Here is a 12,477-nt window from a genome sequence, read left to right as displayed (position 1 = left end):
TCAGGGTGTGCAGTGTCACTTTCTTACCACAAGGTGGTAGTGTCGACCTGTACTGGGCCATCAGGCTCTGAAAGATCTAGATTTCTAGGACGATAATTAAGTTAGACTATCCCAGCTAAATGCTGATAAACATTATTTCAAACATAGTCACATAACAATGTCCCTAATGCTTGTGTTTTTTACACATGTCCTTTAAATCACCTTTAGAGTGAGGATGACAGGCAGTCAGACAAACAAGAATTGTCACTTATCATCCTGTTGCTTTTAAACTTCTGATATTGTTTTTCTAACATCCTACAGCTCTCAGCAGCTGTAAAATATCACACAGCCTCCGCACTCTCCTCTAGCTGTCCGACCCTGAGTGACTGGCTCTAGCTGCACTGTCTGGTGTCTCCCTGTCTTCCGTCTGTCTGGGTATCAGGAGAGCTGTAGGGGAGACTGCAGATGATTCTGTGCTTGTTTCATCCTCTCCTTCTCTACATGTCCAGTGTCCCTCCATAATACACAAATGGATATATACACACTCATCCACGCACAGACATAGACACTCTCGTATAGGTCAGGTTTAGTTGAAACAATCATCCACACGAAAAGATTCTCTCACATACACATCGACATCCTCCCACACAGAAAGATGCACACCCTCCAGTATTACTTGCACAAGGGAGTATGTTTCCTTCCTGTGTCACATAATGAGCCCCTGGGATGCTGGGTTGTGATGCACCAGGGATGCTGCATTGTAAAACAGAACAATTAAACAAGACACCTTCACATGGAATGTGGTGACATCACTGATAATAGGTTTACCCATATATACTGAACAAAAACATAAATGCAACATGAAAAGTGTTGGTTTCATGTTTCATGAGCTGAAATAAAATATCCCAGAAATGTTCCATACAAAAACCTTAACATTTTGTGCACAAATATGTTTATCGCTGTTAGTGAGCATTGCTTCTTTGCCAAGATAATCCATTCACCTGAAAGGTGTGGCATATCAGGAAGCTGATTAAATAGCATGATCATTATACAGGTGCACCTTGTGCTGAGAACAAAAGGCAACTCAAAAATGTGCAATTCTGACAGAAAACACAATGCCTCAGATGTCTTGAGGGAGTGTGCAATTGACATGCTGACTGCAGGAATGTCCACCAGAGCTGTTAACAGAGAATTGAAAGTTAATTTCTCTACCATATGTCATTTTAGAGAATTTGGCAGCACGTCCAACTGGCCTAACAACCTCAGACCACGTGTAACCACGCCAGCCCAGGACCGCGACATCTGGCATCTTCACCTGCGGGATCGTCTGAGACCCTGCAGCCACCCAGACAGCTGATGAAACTGAGGAATCTTTCTGTTTGTAATAAAGCCCTTTTGTGGGAAAAATCTCCTTATGATTGGCTGGGCCTGGCGCGCAAGTGGGTGGGCCTGGTACCAAGTGGTTGGGCCATGGCTGCGCCACCTAATTTATTTATTTCAATTGACTGATTTCATTATACGCTTGAAGTCGGAAGTTGACATACACTTAGGTTGGAGTCATTAAAGCTGTTTTTTCAACCACTCCATACATTTATTGTTAACAAACTATAGTTTTGGCAAGTCAGTTAGGACATCTACTTTGTGCATGACACAAGTAATTTTTCCAACAATTGTTTATAGACAGATTATTTCACTTATAATTCACTGTATCACAATTCCAGTGGGTCAGAAGTTTACATACACTAAGTTGACTGTGCCTTTAAAAAGATTGGAAAATCCCAGAACATTATGTCATGGCTTTAGAAGCTTCTGATAGGCTAATTGACATTATTTGAGCCAAATGGAGGTGTACCTGTGGATGTATTTCAAGGCCTACCTTCAAACTCAGTGCCTCTTTGCTTGACATCATGGGAAAATCAAAATAAATCAGCCAAGACCTCGGAGAAAGAATTGGCGACCTCCACAAGTCTGGTTCATCCATGGGAGCAATTTCCAAACGCCTGAAGGTACCACGTTCATCTGTACAAACAATAGTACGCAAGTATAAACATCATGGGACCACGCAGCTGTCATACCGCTCAGGAAGGAGACGTGTTCTGTCTCCTAGAGATGAACGTACTTTGGTGCGAAAAGTGTAAATCAATCCCAGAACAGCAGCAAAGGACCTTGTGAAGATGCTGGAGGAAACCGATACAAAAGTGTCTACATCCAAAGTAAAACAAGTCCTATATCAACATATCCTGAAAGGCCGCTCAGCAAGGAAGATGCCACTGCTCCAAAACCGCCATATAAAAAGCCAGACTACGGTTTGCAACTGCACATGGGGACAAAGATCGTACTTTTTGGAGAAATATCCTCTGGTCTGATGAAACAAAAATAGAACTGTTTGGGCATAATGAACATCGTTATGTTTGGAGGAAAAAGGGGGATGCTTGCAAGCCAAAGAACACCATCCAATCGTGAAGCACAGGGGTGGCAGCATCATGTTGTGGGGGTGCTTTGCTGCAGGAGGGACTGGTGCACTTCACAAAATAGATGGCATCATGAGGAGGAAAGGTATGTGGTATATTGAAGCAACATCTCAAGACATCAGTCAGGAAGTTAAAGCTTGGTCGCAAATGGGTCTTCCAAATGAACAATGACCCCAAGCACACTTCCAAAGTTGTGTCAAAATGGCTTAAGGACAACAAAGTCAAGGTATTGGAGTGGCCATCACAAAGCCCTGACCTCAATCCTATAGAAAATGTGTGTGCAGAACTGAAAAGGTGTGTGCAAGCAAGGAGGCCTACAAACCTGACTCAGTTACACCAGCTCTGTCAGGAGGAATGGGCCACAATTCACTCAACTTATTGTGGGAAGCTTGTGGAAGGCTACCTGAAAAGTTTGACCCATGTTAAACAATTTCAAGGTAATGCTACCAAATACTAATTGAGTGCATGTGAACTTCTGACCCACTGGAAATGTGATGAAAGAAATAAAAGCTGAAATAAATAATTCTCTCTAATTTTATTCTGACATTTCACATTATTGAAATAAAGTGGTGATCCTAACTGACCTAAAACAGGGAATCTTTACTTGGATTAAATGTCAGGAATTGTGAAAAACTGAGTTTAAATGTATTTGACCAAGGTGTATGTAAACTTCCGACTTCAACTGTATCTCCCCATCGACGGTGAGAATGATTTACAGATATTTCCGCCAGTTGTAACTGCAGAGAAAGTACCCTTCAACTCCATGGAAAAGCACTGGCAGAGCCTACTTTATCTTTGTTTGTTTTAAAGGTGAGAGTTGAGGGGCGTGCTGAGCTGAAGCATGGTTTACGGGAAATGGGTGCGTGACTTGATGGGGGTGAAAGTGAAAGGAGTTGTGCAGCGAGGATATAAAGCTGTGCCTGGACCACAGTAGCCCATTTATCTGCAGATCCTTGTTTAAAATATTAAGACACAGACAGAGAACAACTAAGACAGAATGTCCTTACGATTGGCTGCACTTCTTCTGTTGACATCAGTCCTCTGGAGCCATGCAGCAGGTGAGATCCTCTCTTCTACTGCAGAGCTACTGTTATTAACTACTTTTACTCCAAGTTGTTTTCATAGTAACTACTATAATAACGTCTTGGTTACATGATGCTGTGTCTTGATCACTAGTTATCTGTGGAACTGAATACGCTCTTCGTCTTCTCAGGAGAATGTTGAAATGTAATTTTAGTAGAATGCCATACACAGAGAGAATGCACAAAGATACAGAGGGGATAGTCTAACCTGTGTTTGTGTGTGTGTGTGTCTGCAGCAAACACAGATAAAGCAATGGACTGCTGCTTGACAACAACCGATGCCAAACTTCCCCACAGAGTGGTGAAGTCATTCCATATCCAGACAGTCAGTGGAGGATGTCGGATACCTGCCACTGTGTAAGCAACATTAATCATTCCACACACAATACGTTGCCAAATGTAACACATCACCGTAACCACAAGTTCATGTTTTCTGGCTGTGTGTGACTGCATTGTTGGAACTATGTCTGATCTAAGTTACTTCTGCCAACAGGTTTGTCACGAGGAAGAATCTTAGACTGTGTGCTCCTCCTGCCACCAATAACAACTGGGTGACCAAACTCATCAAGCAACTGAAGAGGAAATCGCAGAATGGAAAGGCCAGAAAAGGGAAACATGGTGGGATTCTATCTTAAAGTGTGATGCAATCCACATGAATCAATTCTATAAATTATAGAAGCATAACGTTTTCATGGTCACCACCCATTTTCTTTTATCAACGGTGAAGTTCCACCCGTGTCTGTATTAAACTGTTTCTCCTTGTGCATTATTTCTCCTCAGGCAAGAACAGTAGACACTGAAAGACTGTGGTTGATCCCTGAACATGGAGCTCCAGAACACGTTCTGCAAGAAACAATAATCAGCAGTTGGACACATTTTGTCAATGACATTTTAGAACGTTAGTTCTCATTGTAGGGTGGATGCACTGTGATACTGTTGAATCGATTGAATTCTCCCAGTTGCCATTTTTCTTTTTGACCAACACTGTTTCATGTGTACTTCGTGTACTGCAGAAAAAACACTGCGTCTTTTCTAACCTTTCTCACAGTCACTTTAAGTCCCTATAAGCTGGATTTTGTATTGTATAGATACATTTTATGTAAATAAAGTGTTTGTTTTTTTAAAGAAATATTGTGTTTTTCATCTCAGTATTAATGATGTATTAATTTTGTCCAGTTAAAGACTTGTCCATGCTTTTTACATTGTACAACATTATTGGGAGTAGTTAGTAATTCAATTTCCAAGATATTCACATCCATTCATAAAACACAATGATGAACTCCAGCCAGTTGTCTCTGGTGTCAGTAGAGCAGGTTCTAACATCATCAAGGGATAGGTACAGGGAAACTTCTTAGTTATAGTCTGTGTTAAACACTGCATGAACCTACATCCCTACTTACTTAGGGCTGAGCCGGTGCAATAATATTTTCTCTGCCATGAACAACTCTCTTGGCACTTTACAAGTAATGCATTAACACACTTAAAGACAGATTTACACTTTAACCAAATGTGTTATTCCTTATTCTTATAAACCTCATTCCATAGTTATGCTCTATGGACCTTCTATGTTTAATTTCCTCAAACGAAGAAAAGGAGCAGGCACTTGGTCTGGTCCAAGGTGTGGCCTAGCATAACTCTCTCCAATGATAACAGAATGTCAGCTAGAAGAATGGAGCACTGGGACATCAGCTGCATGTCTCCCTGTAACTCCATCTAATGGCTCATGAGAGTGTGACCTCTAAATTCATAGCAGCCCGATGTGGGTGAAGTTTCATCAGGCTACTCCTCTAAACCCCAGCTTCACACCCAGACCTGTCAGTCTAAAATACCTCTATACGTGGGGACAGACTGACTCCTCAGAATGACAGTTGAAATGCAATCAGTCTGTTCAGCCAGGGAGGCGACAGAACATAGGCTGTATTCCTATTCCTGTCAAGTTGCAGTCCACTATCCATAGCATGTGTTTCCAAGACCGCTATTCTTTCTAACTCATGACTTATGATAAATAGCTCAAATGGGATGTACACTGAAAGTAATTTTTACAGACATCAGATGAGGGTAGTTCACTTCAATGGCAGATTGTCTCCAATCAATTTGGTTGATTAGAGCAGAATCCTCAGTAATGAGGAGGTGAAAGTGAAAGTGCGTCATCTGTTGGTGATTTATGAAGCTGAGCTAATAATGAGCTTTATAATATTAAGCTTTTTCCCCCCTTTGGCTCCACAGGGAATTTGTACCTGTGCTGTGGATGGCAAAATGGTAATGGAATACAACATTTAGTGCTGGAGATACTTTGAATATGACCTTAGAGATTCACATGTATCATTTTCTGTGGATTTAATTATTATCAGTAGACTTCTAATTGTAATGTTATATCACAGAAAAGAGCAGCACACATAGGCTCACACCATACAGACTCTGGAACAGTGGAAACGCGTTCTCTGGAGTGATGAATCACGTTTCACCATCTGGGAGTCTGGCGGACAAACCTGGGTTAGGCGGATGCCAGGAGAACGCTAGCTGCCCGAATGCATAGTGCCAACAGTAAAGTTTGGTGGAGGAGGAATAATGGTCTGGGGCTGTTTTTCAAGGTTTGGGCTAGGCCCCTAGGGGAGGCTAGGCTAGGCCCCCACACTGAAGGGACATCTTAACACTACAGCATACAATGACATTCTGGACGATTCAGTATTTTACGCAAGATTTTCTGCGAGAGACACCATGTGACCACTTGCTTCAATGGAAATGCGTAAAAAGACGTCACAATGCTGTAGACACCTTGGGGAATACGTGGAAAACGTAAGCTCATTCGTAGCTCATTCACAGCCATATAAGGAGTCATTGGCATGAGGCGGTTTAAAAAAATGTGGCACTTCCTGGTTGGATTTTTATCTGGGTTTCGCCTGTAACATCAGTTCTGTGACACTCACAGACAATATCTTTGCAGTTTTGGAAATGTCAGAGTGCTTTCTTTCCAAAGCTGTCAATTATATGCATAATCGAGCATCTTTTCGTGACAAAATATCTTGTTTAAAATGGGAACGTTTTTCATCCCAAAAATGTAATAGCACCCCCTACTGCATAACTGCTTAAAAGATGTGGAATTACATGCACGGCTCATGGCTCATCTATGACAGGGAGATTGAAGATAGTGAACGTGACAAGTTGGCTTTGGGAGTGACCAGTGAAATATACCTGCTGGAGCACATGGGTGGGTGTTACTATGGTGACCAGTGAGCTGAGATAAGGCGGGGCTTTACCTAGCAAAGACCTGGAGCCAGTGGGTTTGGCAACGAATATGAAGTGAGAGCCAGGCAACAAGATAATTTAGGTCGCAGTGGTGGGTAGTATATGGTGCTTTGGCGACAAAACGGATGGCAGTGTGCCAGACTACATCCAATTTGCTGAGTAGAGTGTTGGAAGCTATTTTGTAACCGAAGTCAAGGATCGGTAGGATAGTCAGTTTTACAAGTGTATTTTTGGCAGCATGAGTGAAGGATGTCTTGTTGCGTAATAGGAAGCCGATTCTAGATTTAATTTTGGATTGGAGATGCTTAATGTGAGTCTGGAACGAGAGTTTACAGTCTAACCAGACACCTAGGTATTTGTAGTTGTCCACATAACCATCCAGAGTAGTGATGCTAGACGGGCTGGCGGGTGCAGGCAGCGATCAGTTGAAGAGCATGCATTTAGTTTTGCTTGCATTTAAGAGCAGTTGGAGGCCACGGAAGGAGTGTTGTATGGCATTGAAGTTCATCTGGAGGTTTGTTAACACAGTGTCCAAAGAAGGGCCAGAAGTATACAGAATGACATGTTCGAGGAGGAGGTGTCCACATACTTTTGGTCATGTAGTGTATCTTTGACCAACAGTCATGTGAACTGTGATAAGGGCCTAATGATTTTATTTCAATGGACTGATTTCCTTACATGAACTGTAACTCTTAGAATTGTAAAATGTTAGAATTCTTACATTGTGTGTATATATTTCTGTTCAGTGCAAATATATAAAGCATCCTAAGTATTTCAGATTTTTTTGTGGTCCACATAAAGGATTGCTTTATATCGGGAGTTATTATTTTTCTTATTGCCATCACTTTGTTTTTTCCATGTTAATTTTATATCCTGAGATGTTTGAGTATTCTGAAAGGGGCCATTGAGTTTTCATTATTGGTCAGGTATATCAGGAGATCATCTGCAAATAACTTCAGTTTATATCCATGTTTACCAACACAGACACTGTTACGTTTGGATCCCGCTAATTCTTACTGCAAGCGGTTCAAAACACAAACAGGAGGGGAGAGAGGGGACAACCCTGTCTTGTGCCCATTTCTAAAGTAATTTCATCAGATAATGTATTATTTGTGTATATTTTTCAAGTGTGACCTTTATAAAATATTTGTATTAACTTCTTGGATATAGGGGGCGCAATTTTAATCTTTGGATGAAAAACGTTCCCGTTTTAAACAAGATATTTTGTCACGAAAAGATGCTCGACTATGCATATAATTGACAGCTTTGGAAAGAAAACACTCTGACGTTTCCAAAACTGCAAAGACATTGTCTGTGTGTGCCACAGAACTGATGTTACAGGCAAAACCCAGATAAAAATCCAATCAGGAATTGCCACATTTTTTGAAACCGCCTCATGCCAATGACTCCTTAGATGGCTGTGAATGGGACACGAATGAGCTTAGGCTTTCTGTCGCTTCCCCAAGGTGTCGACAGCATTGTGATATATTTGTAGGCATATCATTGGAAGATTGACCATAAGAGACTACATCTACCAGGTGGTCGCTTGGTGTCCTCCGTTGCAATTATTGCGTAATCTCCAGCTGCAGTATTTTTCCGTTTGCTTCTGATGAGAAACCAACAGTCACGACTGATATATTATTGAATAGATATGTGAAAAACACCTTGAGGATTGATTCTAAACAACGTTTGCCATGTTTCTGTCGATATTATGGAGCTAATTTGGGAAAAACTTCGGCGTTGTAGTGACTGCATTTTCTAGTCTTTTTCTTAGCCAAACGTGATGAACAAAACGGAGCTATTTCGCCAACACAAATAATCTTTTTGGAAAAAATGAACATTTGCTATCTAACTGAGAGTCTCGTCATTGAAATCATCCGAAGTTCTTCAAAGGTAAATTATTTTATTTTAATGCTTTTCTTGTTTTTGTGAAAATGTTGCCTGCTGAATGCTAGGCTTAATGCTATGCTAGGCTATCAATACTCTTACACAAATGCTTGTGTAGCTTTGGTTGAAAAGCATATTTTGAAAATCTGAGATGAGTGTTGTTAACAAAAGGCTAAGCTTGTGTTTCAATATATTTATTTCATTTCATTTGTGATTTTCATGAATACGAAACGTTGCATTATGGTAATGCGCTTGAGGCTATGATTACCCTCCCGGATACGGGATTGCTCGTCGCTAGAGGTTAAATGTATTATTTCAGCTGGAAAGTTTAAGCTTTCAATGTTTTGAAAAGAAAAGGAAAATCTATATCTTGTTTTTTTGCATATTGTATTAAACTAAACCATGTTCTTGTACTTGTTTGTGTCTATTTCAAAAATAAAACTTTGTTGTGTTACGGCCTGAATTTAAAATGTATTAACGGTAGCGTCCCACCTCGTCAACAGCCAGTGAAACTGTATGGCGCCAAATTCAAAACAACAGAAATCGCTTAATTAAAATTCCTCAAACATACATTTATTTTACACCATTTTAAAGATACACTTGTTGTAAATCCAGCCACAGTGTCTGATTTCAAAAAGGCTTTACGACGAAAGCAAACCAAAGGATTATGTTAGGTATTCACAAAATAACACAGCCATTTTTCCAGCCAAAGAGATTATTCACAAAAAGCAGAAATATAGATAAAATTAATCACTTGCCTTTGATGATCTTCATCAGATGACACTCATAGGACTTCATGTTACACAATACATGTATGTTTTGTTCGGTAAAGTTAATTTTATATAAAAAAAATCTGAGTTTACATTGGCGCGTTGTGGTCAGAAATGCATTATCTCAAACAAACATCAGGTGAAAGTGCAGAGAGCCACATAAAATGACAGAAATACTCACCATTAACATTGATAAACTATACAAGTGTTTTCATGGAAATATAGATAAACTTCTCCTTAATGCATCCGCTGTGTCAGATTTCAAAAACGCTTAACGGCAAAAGCACACTTTGTGATTATGTTAGCTAGCCACAGAAACACATACAGCCATTTTCCAGCCAAGAAGTGTCAAAAAAGTCAGAAATAGCATTAAAATGAATCACATACCTTTGATGATCTTCATCTGGTGGCACTCCCAGGTCTCCATGTTAGACAATAAATGTTTGTTTTGTTCGATAATGTCCCTCTTTATGCCCCTCCTTTTTGTTTACGCGTTTTGTCCAGTAATCCGAATGCAGAAGGCGCATGCACTAATTCCAGGACAAAAAGTTTTTAAAAAGTAGAATAAAAGTTTGTAGAAACATGCCAAACGATGTTTAAAATCAATCCTCTGGTTGTTTTTGTAATAAATAATCAATAACATTTCAACCGGACAAAAGCTTCGTCAATAGGAAAGGAGAAACAAGAAAGGCGCGTTCATGATCAGGGCGCATGGCTGATGAATGGAAATTTCCACTGGTCACTGATTGAAAGTGCTGTATCTCCCGCATTTTTCAGAGTAAAAGCCTGAAACAATGCCTAAAGACTGGTCACATGTAGAGGAAGGCACAGAGCTCGTGAACTGGGTCCTAAGTCTTTGTATGGTGGATAGGCTTTCAATGGAAAAACAGCCTTCCAAAATAATAGTACTTCCTGGTTGGATTTTCTTGGGTTTTCGCCTGCCATATCATTTCTGTTATACTCTCAGACAGTATTTTAACAGTTTTGGAAACTTTAGAGTGTTTTCTATCCAAATCTACTAATTATATGCATATCCAATATTCTGGGACTGAGTAGCAGGCAGTTTAATTTGGACATGCTTTTCATCCAAAATTCCCAATGCTGCCCCCTACCCTAGTGAAGTTAACAAGTAATACGTTGCATGGACTAACTCTGTGTGCAATAATAGTGTTTAACATGATTTTTGATTGACTACCTCATCTCTGTACCCCACACATACAAATTATAACTGGTTTCGCATGATTTAGTCAAATCAAATCAAATTTTGTTGGTCACATACACATGGTTGGCAGATGTTATTGTGAGTCTAGCAAAATGCTTGTGCTTCTGGTTCCGACAGCAATACCTAACATGTAATCGAACAATTCCACAACAACTACCTAATACACAAATCTAGGTAAATGAATGGAGCAAGAATATATACAGTACATATGAGATGAGTAATGCCAGATATGTAAACATTAGTAAAGTTGCATTATTAAAGTGACTAGTGATACATTTATTAATGTGGGCAATGATTTCAAGTCTGTATGTTGGCAGCAGCCTCTCTGTGTTAGTGATGGCTGTTTAACAGTCTGATGGCATTGAGATAGAAGCTGTTTTTCAGTCTCTGCACCTGTACTGACCTCGACCTTCTGTTCACTTCTAGTGGTGTGAACAGGCAGTGACTTGGGTGGTTGTTGTCCTTGATGATCTTTTTGGCCTTCCTGTGACATCGGGTGCTGTAGGTGTCCTGGAGGGCAGATAGTTAGCCCCCAGTGATGCATTGTGCAGACCGCCCTCTTGAGAGCCTTGCGGTTGTGGCCGGTGCAGTTTCCATACCAGGCGGTGATACAGCCTTACAGGATGCTCTCAGTTGTGCATCTGTAAAAGTCTGTGAGGGTTTTAGGTGGCAAGCCAAATATTTAGCCTCTTGAAGTTTATTGAGAGCTGTGAGATATTTGCCAGGTTTATTTGCAAATAAATAGTATGCTTTATTTTAGTTTAACTTGTAGTTGTTGGCTCTTTTCAAAAGTAAAAATTGTATTCCTGCTTAATGAGGATATTTTATTTTCTTCTTTAGCTTGCAAAGATTTTTTATGGGCTTTTTCTAAGATAGCACTATCTTTTTCTTAATTTAAATTTCTATATCAGATTAAACTTTTGCAGAGTATGGGATTCTAGAGGGTTTGCCTATGTATCGGCAGGACAGAACGGCAGCGTCTGGTAACCTCAAGGGGGGTGGTGTGTGTCTCTGTTAACAACAACTGGTGCGCAATCTTTATTATTAATGAAGTCTCAAGGTTTCTGCTTGCCTGAGTTAGAATACCCAATAATAAGCTGTAGACCATACTATTTACCAAGAGAGTACACATCTATTCTTTTCATAGCTGTCTATTTACCACCACAAACCGATGCTGGCACTGAGACCACACTCAACAAGCTATCTAGGGCCATAAGCAAACAAGAAAACCCTCATCCAGAGGCAGCATTCCTATTGGCCAATGATTTTAATGCAGGAAACTCAGATCTGTTTTACCTCATTTCTACCAGCATGTCACCTGTGCAACTAGAGGCGAAAAAACTCTAGATTACCTTTACTCTACACAGAGACGCATACCAAGCTCTCCCTCGCCCTCCATTTGGCAAATCTGACCATACTATATCCTCTTGATTCCTGCTTACAAGCAAAAAACTCTAACAAGCGGTACCAGTGGCGCGCTCAAATCGGAAGTGGTCCAATGAAGCAGATGCTAAGCTACAGGACTGTTTTGCTAGCACAGACTGGAATACGTTCCAGAGTTTATCACATCAATCACTGGCTTTATTAATAAGTGCATCGATGATGTCGTCCCCGCAGTAACCATAGTAACCGTATGTACACATCTCAACCAAATAGCATGGATTATAGGCAACATCCGCACTGAGCTAAAGGCTAGAGCTGCCTTTACAAGGAGTGACACGCACACACACATATCCCAGAATCGTTCACTGCCTGCAGACCACAATGCACTGATAAGAGAAACATCTGCTCTGGAACCAACTTCAGCCTTTCCTTCGCCA

The 12,477-nt window shown here is 40.5% G+C and overlaps 1 protein-coding gene across 1 annotated transcript; it reads left to right on the top strand.

Moving 5' to 3' along the window:
- The first annotated feature begins 3,281 nt into the window (after positions 1–3,281).
- On the top strand, positions 3,282–4,661 carry LOC110509876 (C-C motif chemokine 19). The gene is made up of 4 exons (XM_021591055.3): positions 3,282–3,508; positions 3,769–3,889; positions 4,026–4,150; positions 4,313–4,661. Exons 1-4 carry the CDS (start codon positions 3,448–3,450, stop codon positions 4,330–4,332), a joined length of 327 nt encoding a protein of 108 aa, XP_021446730.2. The 5' UTR covers positions 3,282–3,447; the 3' UTR covers positions 4,333–4,661.
- Positions 4,662–12,477: the final 7,816 nt, after the last annotated feature.

The sequence above is a fragment of the Oncorhynchus mykiss genome, chromosome 29, assembly GCF_057628025.1.
Source record: "Oncorhynchus mykiss isolate SJ-2025 chromosome 29, ASM5762802v1, whole genome shotgun sequence".
NCBI classification, from domain to species: domain Eukaryota; kingdom Metazoa; phylum Chordata; class Actinopteri; order Salmoniformes; family Salmonidae; genus Oncorhynchus; species Oncorhynchus mykiss.
Note: the sequence above shows the minus strand (reverse complement) of the source record. Positions and strands in the feature narration are given on the sequence as shown.